Genomic DNA, 25,355 nt, shown 5'->3' on the forward strand with positions numbered 1-25,355 from the left:
TGCTCAAGTCCTGAGATGCCTAGCCTGTCTTCCTTAATCCACTGTTCAAGTCTCCTTATCTCTATCTAGTTGTAATATCTATGAGTTTTTAGCTGTTCTTAGTAGGAGAGACAGAGAGAAATGTGTCTACTTGATTTGGCAGGAATGGGAAGTCTACTTAGCATTTAAATAATTTCTCTTTTCTTTAATAGTTGCTCCTCTGCCCTATAAATTTTTGTATTTCTGCATTTGGGACATTATTCTGTTTTGTGGATCATATTTCTTTAGTGGCACCTAAATTCATTTTTTTATCACCTTCCTTTTTCTTCTTTCAGTTGTGCACATCCCCCTTTTTATTTCTCCCATCCTCCCCTTCCTTTTATCTTCTCCTTTCCTGCATGGTGCAGTGACTGTTCAGAACCTATCATGTTAAAAAGTAGCTCACCAACCGTTTAGTTCTTGCTGTATTTTCCATGAGATCACACTCATGCTTATTTTGGCTTGGAGATATAACAGTGACAAATGAATTTTATAGTTTGAAAACAACGTATCTAAGAAATCCAACATTTTGCCAAAAAACACCAAGATTTTTCATCATTGGAAATAATTTTATTTTAAAGCAATTCAATGTAACTAGTAGCAAAATGTACACAGACAATAAACAAAACCAATTCTCAAAGTGATACAATAGCTACTTTTGACTTTATATTTTATTTTCATGTGCAAGTATAATTGTTTTAAAAAGGCAACAGTTTGGTAAAAGTCTTATAAGCATGTTTTTATTCTTTAAATAACAGAAAGACTAACAAGCTATTATTACAGCAGGCTGATATGAAGTGTCAAATATTAAATTTGGACTAATATTCATAATCAAAAATAATTATTTTTAAATTTATGAAACAAAGTTTTTAGTTTTATAGGAAATATAATCATATCCTAGCTTAAAACCCTAGTCTTAACAACTGTCATAATGCAAAAATACTAAACTTCAGATCTTGTGGGGAAATATATTTGTAAAATCTTATATTTATTCCTAAAAATAACTTAATGAAATTAAAAAAGTCAACTCAAAAAACATCATACTTACCATTGATGTGCAAATATGAAGCAAGTTTGCTAATTACTTCTCTGTTACATGTATTAGTTCAATTCTGCCTTCAATTTCAACAATCTATATGTGAATATGTGTGTTTGTCAAATTTATTTCATGTTTAAAACACAGACATATATATGCATATAATATTTAAATTTTAAGGCATGCTCCCAATTTTAAATAAACTGTTTTAATATAGTCTGCCTCTGTCTATCTCATCAAAGAAGATGGAAAGATAAACTCTCCTTCTTAGGAAAATTCTTGATGACTTACTGTTATAAAACATGGAAAATGTAAAATACTAAAAAAAAAGATTTCATTTTCTCGAAGTCAAATTATATGATGGCTAAAGTCTTTGATTTCAGATTTTTATCTCTGTAGAATTATTGGGGGAACATTAGGCTGTCTATCCTTTAAAAAATGTTTTCCAATTTTCCATTTATCTGTTTCATTATTAAAAGATGGGGCAAAATGTCCCTTTCTATTAGTATGGTTTCTATTTTTTGGTGACTTAAAACTCAATGTCAAGTAAACAAATAAACAAAAATATAACCTTAGAAGAAAAATAAAAACCTATCAGTGTTTCTCCGATGGAAACACAATAACTCACTTCAACTACCTGGTCAACCACGTGGACATTATCTTGGCATTTTTGGTCCATTTCTGTAGGGGGATATAGATAAATATAGATAAAAGCATTTGCAGTCACCAAGATGCAATATATATTTAAATTTATAACTGTCAAATTATACTGCATCATTCATTTTAACTTATGGGACAAGAATCACTTATTTTAATGTTATACATTTTCCTCACAATGTTTTTCAAATATTTGACATATTTTCAAGGTGATTATTTTAATATCAAAGACATAAGGAGACTTTTAATGTTTTAAGTGACCTTAAAGTCCATAAAAAGAATAAATTTTCTTTCCATTTTACAGTATTTTTAATGAAATTTACTAAATAATTATATGAAAAATGTTAACGCTCAACAGACTAATGAAAATCATTACTGTGTGGCTCAAGGAATCCAGTTAACATTTCAATTATTGGATTTAAGTAGACAAATATGTATTACATATTTTCTATATGCTAGGCACTCTTTTAAGACACTAGATATTTGTTTTTAGTATACTTTTCTTGGTATAAACAGTGTGATAGACACAAATTATCAAAAAGCTCAGGTCCTTAATATTTCTTTTTGTTTATATTTTTGTTTCATCTGTGTAATAAAACATGCTATGAGCATCTTGAATACTAAGGTGGATATGATAGCTTATGAAAAGGCAGAACAAAAAAAAGGTTGAAATGATTTAAGGTTTTATACTTTAAAACCATGATTCTTACATAAAAGGCAGCCATACGAATTTCTTGGTGGAGAAGATTAGACATTTACGATGAGCTCAATTTTGTAAAACCGCAAATTTAAATTTAATATGACCATTTAAATTATAAGAGGAGCAATGCTCTTCTATGCTCATTGTGATACACCAAATATAATTAAGATTTTTAGTTTACTTTCATAAAACTTTAATAATTTTTAAAATTGACTCCATACAGTTTGAATTACTGTTGAACAATTACATATAAAATTTTTATTTTAGTATTTTAATATAGGTCTTCAAAAATCATTCCATTTTTATCCTTTAAATATTAATAGAGGAAGAACCAATAAATAGTATATTAAGTTTTAAAATGATATGGAATAGTAAGAGAATAGATTTTCTTTTTAATATGAGAGAATGTAATATATTCCAGTCTGGTTCCTTTCACTTTGTTAGTTCAATCAAGACCCTTGTAGAATAAAGTAAGTTTCCTGTTTTCTTTTTATCAAAGCTGAGTTTCCTCCCGTGCGTCTTGTCCAGTGGCATTGCAGATGCTGTTTTTTCGACTGGGTTCACTGTTTGGAAGGTAGGACAGTGGATCTGGTCGGATTAAGTACCTAATAAAAAAAAAAGGAAAATATGCTTGTAATTGTAAATAAAAACAACATTAATTCACCTGGGTAATTTATATTTCTACTTTGTCAAGCTTTCGGGTTATGTAAACTATGTCTCCATATGAAACAGTAATGGAAGGATTTACTGTTTTCTTAGCCTATAATTTTTTGCAGTGTTTTTATTACTATTTACATGCTCAAAAAGATTATAATGAGGGATGTTGTTGAATCAAAAAAATTCAATTATGATCAATTTTAGCAACTTAACCTTATCAAATTTTCATGATTTATTTTGGTATTTTGTTTATTCTCTTACTTTGGTCATTTTCATTCAAAGAGATGATTCTTTCATTATTTAACTATTCTTAGTGTTATTTTTGTCATTCATAAAATTAGTAATTTAATATAAATATTTTCTATGTCTCTTCTAATTTGAGTATTGTAAAATACATGATTTAATAAATGCAAACATTATGTATATTTATTATTTAATTAGCTGGGAAATTATTCATATAAAATTCCAGTTATTGAATAGCAGATGATAATAACAAAGTATAAAATAATTTTAATTCAGTTTACTAAACAAGAAAAAAGTCATACATTTCCTTAATACTATCATTTGTTTTGAGACGCTTCACTTTAGACTGCCCAGAGACATATGTCATCAGCCACCGTGATTTGAACACCTGTAGGACACTGTGTTGGTGCCTATGAATACAAGAATAACACAGCCTGACTCCCGCCCTACAGACTGGCATATCACCTTTGAAGTAGATAGTAAGAAGTAAAGGGAATCCCAAACATCGCACCAAGAAGGCAAGGACAACTGAGAACGAGGGAATGCCGCACTGCAGTGACAGGTTGAACCTTTGTCTCCAGGATTGAGCAGAGCAGAGATGCCATCCTAGGGTGGGACAATCAGGGGACAGAGGAGGAAGATCCCTGATATGAACAGAAAATGTATTTGACCTTTGAAACAGTTCCGAGCAGGGGGTTGTGATAGGGAAAGTATAAAGAAAGGCTGAAACAGCTGGTGAGGGACCTCAGGTTTCAAGGCAAGTAGTTTGTTTTCACTGGAAAGGCAGTGGGAAGCCACTGCGGGTTCAGCAGGGACAGCAGAAAGTAAACACATGCAATGCCGCTTCTGAGAGTCTTGTTTTCATATTTCTAGAATAATTTAAGGGGGAAGAATAAGAAATGCCTGGAGAAATTAATTTAAAGGAGAGAACTCTAATTAAGATCGTGTTTTTCTCCTTAAAAACAAAAGGAGAGGGGCTGGCACTGTGGCATCGTAGGTTAAACAGGCACCCACAGCGCCAACATCCCATATGCCTGCCAGTTCCAGTCCCAGCAGCTCCACTTTCAATTTAGCTCTCTGCTGACGGCCTGGGAAAACAGGGGCAGATGGCCCAGGTGCTTGGCCCCTGCACCCACGTGTGAGACCCAGAAGAAGCTTCTGGCTCCTGGCTTTGGATTGGCCCATCTCTGGTCATTGCAGCCATTTGTGGAGCAAACCAGCGGATGGAGGACCTTTCTCTGTCTCTCCCTCTCTCTCTGTATCTCTGCCTCTCGAGTAAATAAATAAATCTTTAAAAAGAGGCAGGGGAAGAAATATTCATAAAATATACATTAAAAAGAGAAAGAAAAAGCAATGGAAAGCACATCAGTCTACTGTCCTCAATCAAATAACAGTTGAGACTGGTGTCCTTGGGTCTATTTTCTAGATTTTGCTATCTCCGCACACTGCTTTGTAACTACTTTAAATATCAATAGCATTGTAGATCGATGAAGAAAACTATTAGTGCACATTAAGCTTTTTAAACACCATATTACCTAGTGATTTACTGTTCTTTGAATCAAATTAATGATGTTCCTTCATTTACAATGAACTTTTGAAGTTAATATTTAGAAAAACATACAGGAGTAAGTTTAATCCAACATACCCAAAATTCACTGATGCAGTGGTAAAAGTCCCCTCCCTTATTACTACCCCTACTAAACCTATGAATCCAGTAAAGGAAATTTCTCAAACTGTGGTTTTATACCCTACTTGTCAGGGTAGGCATTTTTCATGATAATTGATCATTGCTCTGAAATTTAATTATCTCAATGCCACAAATACAGATCACTTTATTGATGTGAGCAAGGATTTTTTAATAGCAGCCAAACTGATGCTTTAGCTTACAATTGACATAAAATGAGTGTCTAAAAGAAAATTCTCTGAAAATATATATATTTTATCTTTAGGCTGTATTGTAACATATTATTTTAATTATAAGTATAAAAGTTTTGCAAACTATTTGCAATTATAAACATACATATTTGATGGAAGGACATGTACATAAACTAAAAAGGCTAACATTGTGTTTAAAATAATCATGCAAAATAATCATGTTAGGCTCAAGAAACTTAGAACTTATTATAAAATATAAATACAAACATCTTAATTAAACTATAAAACTAAAGCAATTGTAGTTATTGAGAAAGAGAAGAGTTTGGGAGTAACAGAGATAAAGATTTAATTTAAATTGCTTATAATTATGGGTTATTAAAAGAATGAAGATATGTATAATTTTTTTGCTGAGAAAAAAAACAGCTTGTTTTTATTTTAGTCACACAGCTGAGGTCTCCAGGATGAGCAACTGAAACCTAGATGCACCATAAATAAGATCTTAAAAAAGACCTCCATAAATTCAACATCACCCTGGATGTAAGTTTTGAAAATGCCTTAAGAAGCCAAGTAGCTTAAATTGCTATTAATCTGAATCTCCAAAACTCCTATATTCTAACCAGTATTATCAGATAGCAATAAAAAAAAAAGCATTGCAAAAGTGGTAGTTGTCACCTAGGTAAACCTTAGGAATCTTTTCAAATTTATTTTGGGCCAGACTCAATCCTGCTGCTATATTTTCCTAACATGTTTTTGAAAACCATTCCCTATTCTACCAAGCAGGTCAATAATCCTCTACGTTTTCTTCTTTATGGAACTCTTTGAAAAAAATCAATCCCTTTTTAGATTTCTTCACATAGGAAATAAAAACTAAGGTATTTTCTGTATAGGACTAACCTCTCCTCAAAGCTCCGTGCTCTCTAGGCTCTTACACTTAGCACTTTCAAGAATATATGGGGGCCCAGATCATCATCTTTTTTTCCCCCAGCCAAAAATCCTATCTCCATGTTGGAAAATTGTCCCCCATTTTGACTTGCTTTGATGTGTAATTTTTTTTTTTCTCTTTTTGCAATCACAAAGTTATGAAACCTCATAGCTGTGCTGTCCTACTTTTTCCAGTTGCTAACACAATCACCGAGTCTTACTGTTTACTTTCATAACAAACAGTCTGGGATACTGACGCTCTGATAGATTCTTAGCTCCCTCCCAGCTGTTTTTCTTACCTGGTTTCCCCACAGTCAGGCCCACATCTATGTTAGTTCATCCTATTAACCCAATCATTTTGCTTCTCGCAGAGCTAATTCAAAAACAAAACAAAACAAAACAAAACCTAACAAAACAAAACAAAACAAAACAAAACCCTATCCTCTCCTCTCCTCCCCAGGCAGACTCTCCCACAAACCTGGAAACATAGAAACACAGTCTTCTATTTCTTTGCATATAAATAGATTTAGTTCCAAACTACTTGCATAGATCCATTTTATGCTCTGCATCACAGAATGTTCTCAATCCTTGTTAGTCTCTGACCATATTTTCCTGATTCTAGAAGTTAAGCATCCTGTGGACCTAACACCCACGAAGACTTCTCAATCTTTAGCACCTGTTTCATGTCACTAGTCCCCTTGGGTAAGCATCACTTGTAGCCCAGGCAGGACCTGCTCCCAAGAGCAGAGTCTCCTTAGGAACTTGGTACCAAGGCTTATATCAATGACTGCAAAATGTTTCTAAATCCTGGCTTCCTTCTCACTCATGTATGTCCAAGGGCTGCCCATCATGGATAAAGCAGAATTTAAGTTCCTTATTTTGTCATCCAAGGCCCTTCCTTATTTATGTTTCCAATATCATCTTTAACAATTTAAACAGTGGTATTATTAAAAATACAAACTCTAGTCAAAGAGCCAGCTGACACATGATATGCAGTTCCCACATAGTATGCTTTTTTTTTTAAATTTTTTTTTTAATTTTTTTTTAATTTTTGATAGGCAGAGTGGACAGTGAGAGAGAGAGACAGAGAGAGAAAGGTCTTCCTTTGCCGTTGGTTCACCCTCCAATGGCCGCCGCTGCAGCCGGCGCACCGCGCTGATCCGATGGCAGGAGCCAGGATCCAGGTGCTTTTCCTGGTCTCCCATGGGGTGCAAGGCCCAAGCACCTGGGCCATCCTCCACTGCACTCCCTGGCCATAGCAGAGAGCTGGCCTGGAAGAGGGGCAACCAGGACAGAATCCGGCGCCCCGACCGGGACTAGAACCCGGTGTGCCGGCGCCGCAAGGTGGAGGATTAGCCTATTGAGCCACGGCGCCGGCCAACATAGTATGCTTTTTCTCAGGCCATATTTCATGTTCCACAATGTCCTCTGTTCTCTACCAACGCAAGTCCCAGCTACCCTTCAAAGTTTAGTTTAAGTCTGACATCCTTGTAACCGCTCTAACTCATAATAATATTTTCCACTTTAAATTTAGAAAAGCATTGTCTATGTTACTCAAATGATGTCTAATTTTGTCTAAACGATGTCTAAATACACCAAAGTCATATTTTTATTTTTCTTAAGTTACAATTTTATAGTTATAATGTAGGCAATTTGAAGTCAGGGAAAATAACTTAGCCATCTTTAGGGCAGTCTTGCTGTAATTGTATTTGCAAAATCCGTATTTTAAATAAATAAAATTATTCCCATAACACATGCCTTCACCTGTTTTACTTTGGCATTCAGGATCTTTAAGGCATCTTGATAGTGTGAAATATTTCACTTTTTTAGTTATTTTCTTATAATTCCATTGGGTTTCTTTTATTTCTCTAAATATATATTAGCTCACACAACATGGAATTTTTGTCATCATTTCCTACTTTATACCACTCTTTTAAAGAATTCTATAATCTATTTTTGAGGGTAGAGTATTACACTAAACAACACATCATATTCACTTGTTTATTGAATTATACATAGGATTTCTAAATACTGCAAAAATAAGTATACTGACAGAGATAAAAAAAAATAAAATACATTAGTAGTTTTCTAAAAATACATGCCTAGATGAGATATGAGATCAACTTACACAACATCATTCAGCTCTAGTCTGGTATCTGGAGACGGATTAATCAGGATGTAGGAGAGTGTACTCTGATGATCATTCATTTCATCTAGAAGATAAATGCCAGTGTTATACTATTTACAGAAGATTACAGGAACGATTGCATAGCAGTTTATGTTCAAACCACATAGTTGCCAATTAGATCTTGCTATAGTTTTCTGAAAGCCAGATTTTGTACAAAAGTTTGACTATCTTCAAATTACGATCATTGAAAATACCCATCAGGCTCCCATTTTTTGTTCCAAGACACCATAAAAACAAAATTTCTAATTTTATTTGGAACAACCAAAGTTATAGTCTGCCCTTAGGCTATTACACTGAAAAAAGTATCTTTATTAAAGAAATGATTAAAACAATGTTTACTTATTTTACCTTATTGATTATAAAAAATAATTGTAATTACAAAAAGTCATCCCAGAAAAGAATATTCATACATGATATTCTCTGAAAAATCATGTAACTGCATTTTTATTTAGAAAACATGACAGAAATGCATCTAAAAAGCTAAAAGTCCCTTATTACATTTTACTTCATCACATGATACATCTGATATTAACCATGCTAATGTTTTTTTTAGAATGCAAAGAATCCTCTGGAACAAAAAATCATCCAAGTTTTTAGGAAATTGTGCTGTTGGAACATTTACTTTTTTAAAAAAACAATATTTTTAAAAATAAAAGGCTATGTCCTTTTGAACTGTTAATTTACTCCAGGACACCTTTAGGCTGACAAATCTGGCATCACATAAGCTATTGAGAAAAAAGAGCTTTGGGAGTCTCAATTTTTTTAGAGTTTAAGGTAATCATAAGATATAAATGTAAAGTTACATGGACTCAAACTTCAATAAACATAATTCCTCCCAAGGGTAAAAGGTTTGCCCTCTGAGAATGCCATTAAAAGCCTTGCTCTCAAGTCATGGTACCCTCCTATCCACTTCAGTTGCAGACAAGTGTACAAAACTACAAGAACAAAATTTATACTAAAAGAAATACGTTAGTATTCAAAAATCTATACTAAATTAAGATTAAGATTTTGTAAGCCCAACATAGCTGACCAAGATGAAAATCTGCTCCACAGAATATACATAATTTTCATAAAACAATGCTGATCACTACGTTCCTATGATTAGAAATGAATCATATTAAGGTGAAATACTCAATATTTCCAGTATGGTACTTCAAGATGATATGCAGATTTACTTATTTTTTAAAGTCTATAAATCAAAGTCCTTATAAGTCAAATACATTATAAGATAAGTTAATTTACCACATTTCCAGTAAACTATGATAATCAACAGCACATAAAATTAGTCTTTAAGAAGTAACTGTATAATACAATAATATTTGGGTTGCCAGGCAAAATATAGAATGTAGTGATACTGAATTTTAAAAAATCAATAAATTTTAGCATAAATATGTATCAAATATGTGTAACATACTAACTTAACATGTGTCAAATATCTGTGACATACTAACTTACTAAAAACTTAATAGTTGTTTATAACAAATGCAAATTCTATTGGGAATCTTGTATGTTCATTTGCTAAATATGACAATCCTGCCCAGGGATAAGGGGCTAATTCAATGGAGTGGAGCTTAGAGTTCCAATGAGGACATAATGATTCTTTTGCAAATGGGGCTCAATTCTAACTTACAGCACATTTTACTAACAGGAGATTATCAGGATCATTTCTCTCTACAAAAGAAGTTTTGATTCATGTGTGCTTTTTGATAAATTCCCCCTTTCTGTGAATTTTCACAGCTGCGGTATAAAAAAACACAGATTGATATTATATCATGAAGACTAAATCACATGCTATGGAAAGAAATTGGTCTACTAGAAAGTCCCTATTTCCTTTATCAATGTAGTCATATAAGTCTAAGATTCTTATACAATGTGATTTTGAACTATAATACAGGAAACACAAGTTTAGTCAATATCAATATCCATATTTCTTCTTGATTATTAACAGGGTGTTATTGTCAATTTGGATTCTGGAGTCAAGCCAAAATTCATTGATGACCTGGTTTACCTATTAAAAATGCAAAAATTGTCGAGATAACAGGAAAATCTCCAACACTTGATCTAATTATGTGATGATTGCATCCATTTTTTATTTACTCAAGTAGCCTGTTTTATTGTAATATGGAAGAATTTAACGCTTCCTAAGACACTGCTGCAGATGTTCTGCTAATGTCCTCAACTCAGTGATCCCATGTGGGTACCACGGACAGCGTCCAATCAGAACTAACCACTCCTGCTTTCTCTCCTTGACCTTAAAAAGGCACAAATCATATAAGATGCTGCACAAACATGTAATATGTTTACTGAATAAAATATGTTTTCTTGGTAAATTTGGCTTCATGAATCACAGAACCAAGATTCTCTTTCCAACCCAACCAAAATACCTACTAAGGGAATCTGCTGTGAATATATTCACCATGTTCCTGATTTTCAACAAAACGCAGAACTGATAAACTACAAAGACCCAAGATCTTACATTCACATTCAATACACTGAAGCTATTATTTCAACATTGAAAAAAATTACATTTTGAAACTTTTTCTTTTGAATTTTTGAAAAAAAAACTACTCTACTACATTTTCACACAAAGATTATTACAAACATTATAAGAAATTCTATACAATAAAAATAAAGGTTTTTTAGTAGTAGTTAACAAAGTAATTGATTTTCCTACATTCATTAACATAGACAATTATTAAACCAAAATTTTCAAACAGCAAAACATCTGATTAGAGTACTTTGTGTTAGTAATTCATATTGCAAAAAAAAATCATGCTCAAGAAATTTTCAGAAAGTATATTAATGAAGACTATTTCACACTGAAAGATTTCATATTTTTGTTTTTTTAAAGATTTATTTATTATTTATTTGAAAGTCAGAGTTACACAAAGAGAGGAGAGGCAGAGAGAGAGAGAAGTCTTCCATCCAATGGTTCACTCCCCAATAGGCTGCAACGGCTGGAGCTGTGCCAATCCAAAGACAGGAGCCAGGAGCTTCTTCCAGGTCTTCCATGCGGGTGCATTTTTCTTATTTTATGGCCACGTACTTGACCCCTGCCTATACTGGGCTTAATTGTCTTCTTTCCCTTCCCTAAAGGAACAAAAATGCATGCTTCCTTTTCTCCAATGTGCACATTATCATTTCTTTTTTTTCTAGTTACTTAAGTTGAGAACTTAAGACAGTCTTCAGAATTTTCTTGTTGTTGCTTTAGTGTATTTACCAAATTCATACTTTTGTTACCTGGTTTATTTATACTCAACCAACAGTGAATGTGAAAAGTAAAACATAACACTTGAATTTTCAATTGTAAAGAAAAAAATATGTATACTTAGTACAATTAGGTTAAATTGTTTAAAAATATCGGTATCATTGAAAAACTAATGTTTTGCAAAGGATATAGTATGACTACGTGAAACAAACCATAGGTTTTAACTTAGGGTTTCATGAAAAATTAATTGCTCAAATATTTTAATTTGCTACAAATCATCAACTCAGCAATTGCCCTGTTTGAAATCTTTAGTATGAAATCTTTATTATGCTGTCTATTATGAAGGCATTAAGATTGCTTTGTTTTGATTCATTAATGTTCTATGGGCAGAATTGAACACAGATGAAACCACGAAAGAAAATATCAGTTTTGGAAATACAGAATAACACAAAATCTCCCATAGTCTGGTAAACTATATTAGGAGCATATGATCATCTATACAGACAGTATGCACATATGCATGTTAGAAAAAGGTAAATGATATATGTCAAGAAAACAAAGATCCAGAGCCTATTTCTTTTGAAATAACAAATTGTACAATCAGTAGAGTAACTGTAGTTATCCCTTCTAAATACTAATTATTGCTAAAACATTCTTGAAGAAATATCTAGCTGTGCTGCCTTTTCTCCCTTTGGTATTTTGTTCTAGGATCAATATGTGAATAATTTTGTACAGAGAAAAATACTTGACTTGCTAGGATTTCGGGAAGTTTTTTTTTTTTTTTTTAAAGAAAATCCATTAGTGAATTTTAAGAGTCTAAAATTGAAAGGTGATGGTGTCTCTATAACTACTACCAACACCACAGTTCCCACTACTACAACTACTGCTGCTACTATAATTCCCACAGTTTGGTTGGGAACTACAATTCTTTCATTTAAGTTTGACTACTTAATTTCTATAAGAAAGAGAATGACTAAGAACTAAGTCATCATGATAGCTGTAAAAAGAGTTTTTGGTTAATCTGTATACTTTTTTCAGGCAAATAATAAATTTACAAAGAATAAGGTTTTCTGGTGGAGGTAATAAAAAGATAGGTATAGACCTCTTTTACTTAAAATGCTTTCTTTTTATTCTTCTTTTGGCATTTCCTACATTATAAGCTGCATATAATCTGTAGCAAATTCATATCAAAATTGGCTAGCCACTCATAGCAGCAGTTCACTTCAGGAAGACTTACTTGCCGTTTTGTTCTATTAAAAACATCTGTAAGCACATCATGAGGTCAATAGTTAGAAACTGTAGTTATAGTGACTGTGAGATCCAGCCTAAACAGATTGTTGATGGATAATGCATTATTAATCTTTGATGGTTGAAGAACCTAAAGTTCAGAGATAGTATAGCCTGCCGCAAAACGCAGAGATAGTCAGTAGACAATGCCAGGAACTTTGAGGTAGCTATGTTTCCTTTTTTTTTTTTTTTTTTTTTTTGATTTATTCGAAAGTCAGAGTTACACAGAGAGAGAAGTACAGAGAGAGAGAGAGAGAGAGAGAGAGAGAGAGAGAGAGAGACATTTTCCATCTGATGGTTCACTCCCTGGGTGGCCGCAACTGCTGGAACTGCACCAGTCTGAAGCCAGGAGCCAGGAGCTTCTTGCGGGTCTCCCACGCAGGTGCAGGAACCCAAAGACTTGGGTCATCTTCTACTGCTTTCCCAAGCCACAGCAGAGAGTTGGATTGGAAGTGGAGCAGCTGGGACTAGAACCGGTGCCCATATGGGATGCCAGAGCTTCAGGCCAGGGTGTTAACCCACTGGGCCACAGCGCCAGCCCTGAGGTAACTATGTTTTCTAAAATTGTGTCATAATTTTTCCAAAATAAAGACAAAGTAATCAGAACTTGTAGAAGGTCACTTAGGCTAATTTTTCCAAAGTATTTAGTTCTTTGATTCCATCTTTCAAACTCCTTAAGGTGAGATGTGTCTCAACTGAAATTTTCAGGTTTAAAATATATTACTGGGGGGCCGGTGCCGTGGCTTACTTGGTTAGCCCTCCACCTGTCTCACCGGCATCCCATATGGGCGCTGGGTTCTAGTTCCAGTTGCTCCTCTTCCAGTCCAGCTCTCTGCTGTGGCCCGGGAAGGCAGTGGATGATGGCCCAAGTGCTTGGGCCCTGCACCTACATGGGAGACCAGGAGGAAACACTTGGCTCCTGGCTTCGGATCGGCATAGCTCAGGCCTTTGCGGCCATTTGAGGGGTGAACCAACAGAAGGAAGACCTTTCTCTCTGTCTCTCTCTCTCACTGTCTATGACTCTACCTGTCAAATAAAAAAAAAAAAAGAAAATATTACCGGACTATAATGTAGACTATGAAACATGTGAGGATTTTTTGTTCTTTTTATCTTTATTGCTATAACAGTATTTTTCACTAAAATTATTTTATGTGGGAAATATGTAAATATGAATACCTATATACATTGTAAAGAATTATGTACAAATAATACATTTTAAACACACTTGTTTGAAAAATGTAAATAAAGCAAATCATTGATTCTATGCAAAGATGCTATTAAAGGTAATTTTATTATTAAATTATATTGAAAATGAATCTTGATGTGAATGGAATGGGAGAGGGAGAGGGAGATGGGAGGGGTGCGAGTGGGAGGAAAATTATGGGTGGGGGGAAGCCATTGTAATCCATAACTGTACTTTGGAAATTTATATTTACTAAATAAAAGTTAAAAAAATAAATTATATTAATTTTCTATTAGAAAAATCTTTTAAGGCAAAAGAATTACAAACATTCATTTTTAATAGAAGCATTAGTAATCTTATAACATTCTTTATAATTATCTATGACCTGTGAACTACAGTAATAAACAGCTCATGCTATATGTGCTTTTGAAATCTCATATAATCCCATCATGACTCTGAGTGTAAGAGAAGCAATGTATTTTCTGCTTGACTCCTATGGAATAAATACAAGCCATAGAAAGAAACAAAATGCTGGTTGTTTCTAACAAAATTGACAGCTATTTTAAGATCAACATTTGATTTGAAAAAAAAGGGAAAAATATGGGAAAAATTGATTTGGGGCCAGTGTTGTGGTATAATAAACTAAGCCACTGTTGGTGAAGCTCACATCTCATACTGGAGCTCTGGTACCTGTCTTGGGTCCTCTGTTTCCAATTCGGCTTCCTTAAAATGCAGCTGGAAAGACAGTGGATGATGGTCCAAGTGCTTAGGTCCCTGCTCTCCACGTCAGAGAACTGATAGAATTCCTGGCTGGAAGACATCTATCACTCAACCTGTCTCTGTCTCTCTCTCTCTCTCTCTCTCTCTCTCTTTTTCTCTCTCTCTTCCTCACTCATCCCTGTCTTCTTTTTGAGTAAGATGAAAATAAATACAATTTTTAAAAATTAAAAATTTTGACTAACCCCAGGAATTTTATTTGGGAGATGTGGATGCCAGATCTTTACTGCATTGATACTGACAAATATTTCTACAGGAATAACCTTACAGACACATTCTTGTGACTCTGAACTCACAAATGAAGGCTGAATGAAGAATTTAAGTAAGAAGAATATCAATCAATTACATCAATTCATGTGGGGAACAACAAAAGTGTCCAGGAGCAGAGTCTAAAATGGCAGTCAAATTCACTTTAAGTAAAATATGAATATATTTGTAGTAAAATATGTAAATATTCAGAATAAATGGGATAATTAAAGGAAACAAGTAGTTTCTACATCCAAATGGATTTAATATCTAAGTTATTTAAAAACTTGATTTTCAGATTTTTGAATTATAAATCCCAAGTGAGTTATTGTGTACCTGCGATCTAATCAAAATCTTTGTGAGTAGTGTATGTTTATCTCAGAAAATTTTAATGATGCTAATAGATTTCCATGGAAGAATGTCAGCGTGAGTTAGTTCCCCATGTTACTCACTTTGAGTAAGGCATTTAATGCCTCAAGGCTTGGTTTTCATCTCTCGAAATGTAAATAAAGTGTATCTCCCTGCTTCAAAATTGAGAGTTTTTTAATGAAATACTATATAAGCATAATACAGGTATGAAAATTTTGCCATCAGTCTTAAAATTTTCCTAAACATTTTACTTTTATAACTTATCTTCATTAATTTTTTCAAGAATTTATCATTCCTTCATGATCATAAAGGAATGATTTCCATAGTCTCAAGTGTCAAAATTCTACAGTTTATTGAAGCAAGGTCACTTGAAGCAAGTTATAATTGGGCCTCTTTGAAAGCCTACTCATATCTTTTTATTATTATCAAGAGGTACTATTTTTCTCGAATTCTAAACCTGAAACAAATCACAAAATTACTCAACCACATACAAAGGACATTTCATGTAAGATGAAAGCATTTTCTGTAGATGATAATTTCACATTTAAAAAATTGGTAAGGCAATGATAATCTAGAAATTCTTGATCCTGCAGTTATGATAGTGATGACCAACTTATGATAGCATTGACAACTTATATTTTGAACTAATTCTCAATTGTCCGCTGGAAAATATTTGCAACTTAGTGACTTTTAAATGTTTTTCAGAACTTTTAAAATATTTTCTCTATAATTTACCTGTTGAGACAATATAAAAAGTGAACTTTCTAACATGTGAGTGATAAAGCAGCAGAACTCTGCCAGTTTGACAATTCTGCAGGTGATCTTCATGCAAGAACTTTGTTGAAAATTTACTTCAGAAGGAAAACAGAGAAAGGAAATCCAGGAAAGGATATTCCTGTAGACTGATTGATCCTGTAGATATTCCTGTAGATTGATTGATATTCCTGTAGATTGATAAGGTCATTTGTATTTGAAAATAGTCTCTGAAATGGACAATGGGGAATGAAATGTGTAAATGTGAGGTGATAACATGAAAATACACTGTGCAGTTTGTTAAAAGGAAGAAAATAAGAAGAAAGTTGAACATGAAGGGGTATGAATTTGCATGCACAGGTGCATGCATGTGTGTGTGTGTGTGTGTGTGTGTGTTAGTCTAAGAGAACACCTATTTACTTATAAGGGGATGAGGAGAAAGGAAAAAGAGAAATTGATTTTTGAAGGAGATGGGAAGAAGAAGAACAGCAAAGAAGTGGCTTGAGCAAAGCTTAGAGACATAAATATTGCTGGAATGAACAGGTGATATCACGGTAAACATACTGGGAGAAGGGCCACTTGAGGAAACACATGCAATTCACTATGTCTGAGGAGTCCTTCTACTGAAGAGCCACGCTTTCTCTACACTTTTGTCCTCCACAGATCTAAACAGTGTTTTGTCATGAGTAGCCTTTAATATTTACTGAGATAAATAACTAGTCACAATGTTTCTATATCAAATACACTTAGGTTTTTATATCACATACATACATCATCCATCTGCAAAAATAATTAGTAAAATTCTCCTTTAAACAGCCTCATATTATCTCTCCAGGATCTTGTGCTCCTAACTAGTAATCTGTCAGCCAACATACATTGATTATGTAACTAGGTTCACTCTTCACTAGCAAATTCTCAGAATATTTAGCTCTATACAGGGCACGAGTCACAACCACACAGTGGTGAAGATAGCTGTGTACGCAGGGGTAGTCTCAAGTCACTTGCAACTCAGTCCTCATATGAAAGCTTAGGATTTTTTTTGTAAGACTTCCTAACAATAATACTAGCTCCATCCAACTTCGATTATAAAAATTTAGTTACTACATGTAAATAGTAATAATACAATGAACATACTGCAACTTGCTCTCTACTAACAGGTCAAGCACCCTAAATATTTAAGAAGGAATCACAAATATTATCTGCATTTTGAAAACTAAAAGTTGTGGAGATCATATATTTCTTTGCTAGTATTTAGAGAGCAGTAGTGAAGTCTTGTAATAAAAATGGGCTATAATCATACAAATAATAAGACTGCTAAATCTAGGTGAATCTGACATGCAGTCATCATGTTGTACTATCAGGAATAATCTAATTATTATTTGCTTATGTTTACTGAGAAATGACCATGATACATTTTTCATGAAAGTCTTAGCTTAGCCTTAGTGCAGACATGATACTAGGCCTCAGTAGCATGTGGGATAGAGGATTGCAAACTTAGACTAGGTCAACTGCCAAGCTTGATTTGCAAACTGCACCCATTTTTACCACTTTCAGCAATTCTGTAATTGGTAACCATTAGATGTCTGTTACACAGTGCTCTGGTGTCTCAGTTCTTGGAACCTTGATGATACCAAAATTTAACTCCCCTTCCCCTGTCCTAGATTTACCTCATGACACCCACCTGTTACCCGTACCCCATTCTGCCTTTGGTGCCGTGGGGAATTTAGATTGTACCTTTCCAATTTCTCAATCAATAAGAAACTGGGGGAAGGGATGCCTACATGGCACGGATAAAAGGAGCTGAATGTGTGAGGCTGGTGCCTGCTTCCACCAGCTGGTCACCACTCAAGAATGGAGATCAATAAACACTTCACATTGTTTTCGAAAAAAAAAAAAAAAAGATTACAGCAAAATAACACTCATTGTTTTTATCTGTAGTAAATAAGATAACTATAAAATTAACTAAGGAAAAGAAATATTCAAGATGGCTGGGCCCCATAGTGCTATCAAATATTAAAACCTTCTGTAATTGAAACCTTCTGTAATTGAAAAGGTGGGTATTGATGCCTGAACAGGCATACAGACTCAATCAAATGTACACATTTTGGATCTGACAAAAAGGAATATGTAAAATTATTGGAGGAGGGTCTATATTTTAATAAGTACATTGGGGGCCAGCACAGTGGCTCATTTGGTTAATCCTCTGCCTGCAGCGCTGGCATCCCATATGGGCGCCGGTTCTAGTCCCAGTTGCTCCTCTTCCAGTCCAGCTCTCTGCTGTGGCCTGGGAGAGCAGTGGAGGATGGTCCAAGTACTTGGGATCCTGCACCCACATGGGAGATCAGGAGGAAGCACCTGGCTCCTGGCTTCGGATCAGCGCAGCACCAGCCGTAGCAGCCATTTGCGGGGGTGAACCAATGGAAGGAAGACCTTTCTCTCTGTCTCTCTCTCACTGTCTAACTCTATATGTCAAATAAAAAAAAAAAAAACACTTAAAAAAATAGTATTGTATTTCAAAACTAAATATTGAAAAGTGTATTGGGAAAGATTAAAATTTGCTCTGCTCACCTAATGCCTTAGGAAAATTCCAAGTGAGACAGATGTTTATATTTAGAATGTGAAAGCAAATAAATTTTAAAATGAGTGGGTGTTTGGCATAGATATTAGGCAGCCACTTGCGACACTCATATCAATATCAGAGTGCTTGGGTTCCAGTCCCAGCCCTGCTTCCAATTTCAACTTCCGGATAATGTACATATTAGGAGTCAACAGTGATGGCTCAACTCCTTGGGTTCCTGCCATCCATGAGAGTTCTACATTGGGTTGCTTGCTCTCCACTTCAGCATGGCCAGCCCTGGCTCTTACTGACATTTGGGAAGTGAATTAACAGATCTCTCTCTCTCTCAACTAAACAAATACAATTTTTAAACCCATAAAAATAAAATAAGTTCATGCTAACATCTATATTTTAAAATTTATAATTAGAAATAGAATTATAAGCCATAAAATAGAAAAAAGATTGCCACGAGGCAAGGGAGAGACTGGTTGTGACAGGGATTCAGGTTAAATTTCTTTGATTATACCTTGTATTGAACTCCGTGGAACTATGTAAACAGCTCACATAATTACAAAAGAAAAATTACCTTTAGAAAAAGGAATCTCTCTCCATAGAAAACAAAAACTGAACCCAAATTTATATCCAGTTGTGATATAACTACAGCAAGAAAAACCATTCCAAGCTTTAAACCAGAATTATTTTACTATGTATCCATTCTGAGACATATCTCTAATTAAATAATGCATAAATAAAAAGAAACTACATTTTAGAATTTTACTGTTTATATTAACATTATATTATTTTTCTAGGACATTCTGTATACTCTGAAGCACACTATATGATGATGTTATAATTCTAGCATTTCTATTGTTTACAATCAATACTTTTGGTATAGTAGAAAGGAAATACAGATATAAGAAAAAGTTAAATAAAAATGCTATAGTCCCTGGATTTTAACTGCAAGAACCTGGGTGAACTTGTGAGATATTTTCAACCTAGTTAGCTACCTATCTATCCAGTTAATTTCAGCTCCAACCCTAGAAAAGATTGAGACAATGACAAATTAAATGAAAATGAGCATCTCTGATCATTGATTATGGTCTTGAAATAGCATTTCCTCCTGAAAGAAACTGGATAACCCTGGAGAGAATAAATACCCTAGTGCAGCAGCATAGGGTATCAGTCAGAGATCACTGATGTCATGACAGAAGGACTCCAGACACTGGCCCTGCCGTGACTGGCTAAGCCTCCAGCTCCCTCATCCTAAAGGACAGTAGAGCATGGCTCAAGTGCTTCAGCCCCAACCACCTTCCAAGTGGGAGACCCAGGTACTTTCTAGCTCCTGGGTCCTGGCTTTGTCCTCTCACAGCCCTGGCTGCTGGGGTACTGTAGGGAGTGAATCAGCAGATGGAAGAGGTGTCTCTCTCTCTAATAAGTACACATTATAAAAAGAAGGACTAGAGAGTCGATTTGAAGAGGCTGACACTGGGAAAAATTAGGACAATTTTATGAATAAAAAACAATACTACATTAAAACACTGTATTAGTGAAATAACATAAATTTTTGCAAAGTAAAGGAAGATAATGCAATGGACAATTTTAGACTGGAAATTCAAACCATGAGAAATTCCACTGGGCAAAGCGTGAGTTTCTTTAAGAAATGGATTGCAAGAGAAAAAATATGAGCTAGGATAAATCTATAAATTGAAGACAATCGAAGGGGGCCTCAACAGTCATCTTTTGATTCTTCTCTTTCTCACCTTTACATTTCACATCCAGCAAATCAACATAATCTGTTTAATTCTTTCAGAGCAGCCAGATCTACTTAGAAAATAATTTGATGATGACACCTCCCACCACCACCACAGCAAAGGTGTAAAATTTGTTCTTGTTCTTTTCCTCTGGTGGTGGAAAAAAACCTCTTTCTTACCACATGTCAGGTGCAGAGGTGTGTATAGGACTTCAGCAGGCATGCAGTACATCTGGGGTATGAAATGAATGCCAGTTCTGGGCTAAAAACTTCACTTCACTGTCCATTATCCCACCTGCCTCTCACCACAGATTTATGGCACAGGTATTACTATTTCCATTCCATATATAAGAAAATAGGCTCAGGGGCCAGAGTTGTGGCACAGCCAGTTAAGGCACTGCTTGGGATGTCAGCACTCCATATAAGCATCACATTGAATTCTGGCCACTCTACTTCCAATCCAGCTTCCTACTAATGTGCCTGGGAAAGAAGCTGATGACGACCTAAATACCTGGGCCCCTGCTACTCTTGTTGGACACCCAGCTGGGGTGCCAGGTTTCTGGCTTTAGCCTAGTCTCAGGCACTGCAGCCCCTTGGGGAGTGAACCAGCAGACAGAAGAATCTCTCTCTCTCTTCTTCTCTCCCACTCTCTCTCTCTCCCTCTCTCTGTTTCTGTCTCCCCCCTTCTCTGTAACTCTGCCTTTCAAATATAAAATAAATCTTGTAAATAGGAAGAAAATAGGCTCAGAAAAGTTGAAGAATTCAACCAATCTTCCAGATTTTTGAGTTCTATAAATGCAGAGGCCTTGTCAAAATAAGTCATTGTATTATTTCCAGTGCCTAAAACTATGGCCTGTAGTGCTGAGAGGGCAGTACAATACATTTGGTAAATGGATTAATTGGTGTAAATAAGGATTAAGTGGAGAAGTTCAGAAACCTGTGATACATTATTTGCAAATCTTGTTTTCATAATAACCTGTGCCCAGTACATGACTGTCAAACGTACAGGAGGAAAGAAGGGAGAGAGAGAACAAAGAAAGACGTAATGTAGGGGAGAGGCAATGATGGCTAAAATCACGCTTCCATTCTGTAAAACTAGTGTGAGAGTTGACAAATTATGATAAAAATCAATCATAGATAATAAATAAGAGCAAGGTACCAGATAGATATTTCAAAAACAAAAACACAATATTTTCTCTAAAGATTTTCCCACGTAGTCAGCTAAAGCAATTTTGTGTTTCTAAAAATCAAGCCATTATCTGCCACACTGCTTATAAAACCAGCCTCAGATTACAATGTTCGTGAGAAACAGCTAGAATGTGGGTGAGGCATCACTTACCAAATCTGTTTATTAAAATAAAAGTAGCTTAAATAAATAACTAACAAAGTACTCATCAATGCAGCAATTCCATCCTATGAGAACTATAATCATACTTGGCATTACTGAGTTGGCAAATAGCTATAAGTGAATTTCTAAAATGAGGAACATTTTTCTTTATTAATTTGTGTCTTTGTGCCTGAATATAAGATATTAGCTGTGATTTTATTAAAATGGAATAAAGACTAGGTTATACTCAAAGTAAGTGAAACATGATTATGAATGTCAACCAAACATGGAACCCTTACTCTGATATAAAACATAACAATTATATTACCTGGAACAAGATCTTCAACCTCTGACCTCTGAAAGTCAAATTATTGAAGCAATGGGACACCTGTCTAATCACAGTCATGCAGAGTAATGAGAAAATGTACACAGTTCCTGGCATAGCGTTAGGCATTCAGGAAGTATGTCTTTTTTTCTTTTTCCAAGAAACTCTGCAGCTTCTCTTAAACAGTAATTCAATGATTAAAATCTTTCTCTATGAACACTGACTCCAGCTGAAACTTTAATAATAAAGATGAGATGGCAGTAAGAGAATATATTTTATTTTACCCTTAACATACTTGATTCTAACATGATTTTACACTTAACTTGCGTGATAAAGAAGCTATCTTGGGATTATCCTAGTTTACACAAATTATGTATACAACTAAATGAGTTGGCCAACTTTCTTTTTCAAATAAAATTCATTTAATGATAAATGGTACACGTTAACATTAGCTTTGCATTATTTACTCAAGCTTTTCCTATACGCTATATCTATACAGAAGTCATAGATCAATGTCGGAATCTATGTTGAGACAGATTTGTCCTACATGGATATAACACTATTTGAGCTTCAAAATTAAAGCTCTTGAATAATTTTTTTCTGGACCACAAGAAACCAGACACATTTTATAGGAACATTTTGGTTTATCTTTGGTGTAATTACTTGCCTTTGCCTCAAACTCAATTTATCTCAGGCCTTAGACTAAGCTCTGTCTGGGGTGTGTGTGTGTGTGTGTGAGAGAGAGAGAGAGAGAGACTTTGGAGCCAGATAGATCCTGATGTCAAGCTCAGCTAAATAACAAGCTAATTAGCAAATTACTTTACTTAAGATCTTTACCTCTAACACGGAAACAGGAACTGACTCAGAGTTATTGTGAAAATTAAAATTGAGATCATTCACATAATGGGTTCAGTGCTGTTCCTAGTGGAATAAATAAAAGTATAACATTTCTAACACTTTGTTTTTAATGGTTAAGTTTAAATTTTCCATAGATTAGACTTGTGTACTAGTCCCTACAAATTGACCCATGAAACAAAAAATGCAATTCTTTACTCAATGAGAGCCAATGATATAACTACTAACGGCAAGAAATCACAAGAGCATACCATATCCCACTGTAGAAAGACCCAAGTGTTTCATTCTATTTTTCACAAGTTCAGCAAGCTCTTGTCTTTCTGACCTCCTGTAGAGGTTCAGTCGCTGCTGGGTTATTTTTTCAGCGGTTTTACCAGAGTGCTTTGGGCCTTTTCTGCTCAGTCTTCGGGCCCACTGCATGCTCTTTCTGCGCAGCAGAGGGTGGTCCGACTGGTCACTGGACGTGGAGTTGCGGTGGTTGCCGCGATGGTGCCCTGGCTCTCTGGAGTCCTTGGTGTCCTCCCACTCTTCTACACTGATAGAGATTTGAGACTTTAAAGGAAAGGGATATTGAGAATTAGATAATCGGAACCTGCAACTGACATAGAATTCACCTGCCAAAACCGTAGCCCAGTTTTACTTGTGTATCTGCTCATGAGAGTTTCCATAGAAAGAGCAAATTAGAATCATAAATTTGAATTTTGATACTAAAATTATTGCTAGAAAATATTTTCTTGAACTTAGCTATTAATCAGTTAAAGTATATGCATTCTGCTTTACATGTTTTTGTGAAAGGATTTCATTTCTATCCATGAGTTTTTTATTCAAAATGACTGCTATGATATAGTTGCTTAAAACATACAAACAAAAATTATCTTACATATTTATGGAAGTTTTTTCTACATCTACTAGAAGATTTCTACATTCAAGTTAAATAAATATTTCAAAAATTGTTTTATTTTTGGAATTAATATTTTAAAGCTTTTTACATTTTTTGCTCTTTCTAAAAATGGTACTGGAATGAACTTCATAAAGTGTGAATTTTACAAAATTCTCTCATATGCCCAAAAGGAAAAAAAAAAGCATTTTTAATTTCATGCAATCATTATTCACTGTATAAAATGCTTTTCTTATTAAAATATGAAACATATTTCAGGAATTGTTTTAAATATTCCAAGTGAAAATATGTTATAAATTAATGTTTCACAAATGCACTGTAGAACTCACATTCAAACCTTAACCATGCCATTCTCCTCAGGGGGAGATACAGTGAACATACTCAAAAAGTCTGTTTTGACTTACACTTTTATCACTGCTTCTAGCTTTTTGAGGTAAGACACTCTGTTCTGATAACAGCCCCTTCATCCGTAAGCTTATCGTCTCAATAGTGCTTTCCATACCGGGAAGTCGTATGAAAATCAGCACTCATCAAGCCCGAAGGCCTTACTTTCTGAAAGCATGCACGTGCAGAGGGCAGCCCCTTGAGTCCTATCGTTCCTGAGAGCAGCATTCATCAGTCTGCAAACAGTTGCTTCCTTTCTGTAGATGGAAGCTTGAATGTCAGCTACAGCATGCATGTATTGTTGGCCTCCAAAGTAATAGAATTTAAATTACCAATTTAAGTAAGGTCAGGAAGTGGATCCAATAAAATCCTTTAAATGTGAATATAAATTATGGAGGCTCAGTCAGTGCCTTATGTACGGTTCCCAGGGGCAAGCTATGAAATTATCCTCATTTAAATTCAACCCAAACTTCAAATATTCCTTCATATTTGTATTATAGAACAGCACTGTCTTAGAGTGATATGAAACATGTTTTGCTTTAACCTTCAGGTCTTCACAATGACAGGTTACTTAATTAAAAATAAACATCATATTTCATCTGACAATTTAAGGAGGAAGTATCATAATTTCTTAATATCATGGTTTAGCAGTAATTGGAAATCTTTATAATTCTTAACTTTCTCTATGTTCCATCTACTTGATAATATACTGAAAATCCTCTTGGGTAGAAGTAAAAGATATAAACTCTTGAGTAATATCTACTATGAATAAAGAATACTGATCTTTGCCCACTAATTTATTTGTACTTTGTAGGGAAAATGAAGTTATATTAGTTCATTCATATTTAGGCAATGTTTGCAGAATTCTGTCACAATTATCTGAAATAATCTTTCTGTCCCTCTTTCTAGTTCAAAGGGCCAATGAGAAATAGTTTGATTGCCAACAAATATGTAGAAACAGTAATCTTGCCTGATCAGATACTCAAGATATAAAGTTCATGTAAAGTTACTTAATAGTCCAAGTCATAATAGTCCAAGCTACTATTTTAGGACAGGGAAGTGGGATCCCCTTCTCTTCCAACAAAGATTAAAATATTTGCGATGGGCAATGTGGTACAGTGGGCTAAGCTGCCACTTGTGA

At 34.6% G+C, this 25,355-nt stretch overlaps 1 protein-coding gene across 9 annotated transcripts in view; it reads right to left on the bottom strand.

Annotated features, from left to right (window-relative positions):
• Nucleotides 1-559: 559 nt before the first annotated feature.
• Nucleotides 560-25,355, bottom strand: part of KCNT2 (potassium sodium-activated channel subfamily T member 2) — a 411,093-nt gene continuing 386,297 nt past the window's right edge. For 5 of the 9 annotated variants that reach the window (XM_051820439.2, XM_051820440.2, XM_051820438.2 and 2 more), the window contains 3 exons: nucleotides 23,184-23,484; nucleotides 8,236-8,320; nucleotides 560-3,016 (listed from right to left, as the gene is read on the bottom strand). In XM_051820439.2, the coding sequence (XP_051676399.2) occupies nucleotides 2,905-3,016; nucleotides 8,236-8,320; nucleotides 23,184-23,484 (498 nt within the window). In that variant the 3' untranslated portion in view covers nucleotides 560-2,904. The remainder of the gene's footprint in view (nucleotides 3,017-8,235; nucleotides 8,321-23,183; nucleotides 23,485-25,355) is intronic. The other 4 variants (XM_008268722.4, XM_002717687.5, XM_051820437.2 and 1 more) reach the window with 3 other exon arrangements.

Source organism: Oryctolagus cuniculus, chromosome 13, assembly GCF_964237555.1.
Source record: "Oryctolagus cuniculus chromosome 13, mOryCun1.1, whole genome shotgun sequence".
Taxonomy (NCBI): domain Eukaryota; kingdom Metazoa; phylum Chordata; class Mammalia; order Lagomorpha; family Leporidae; genus Oryctolagus; species Oryctolagus cuniculus.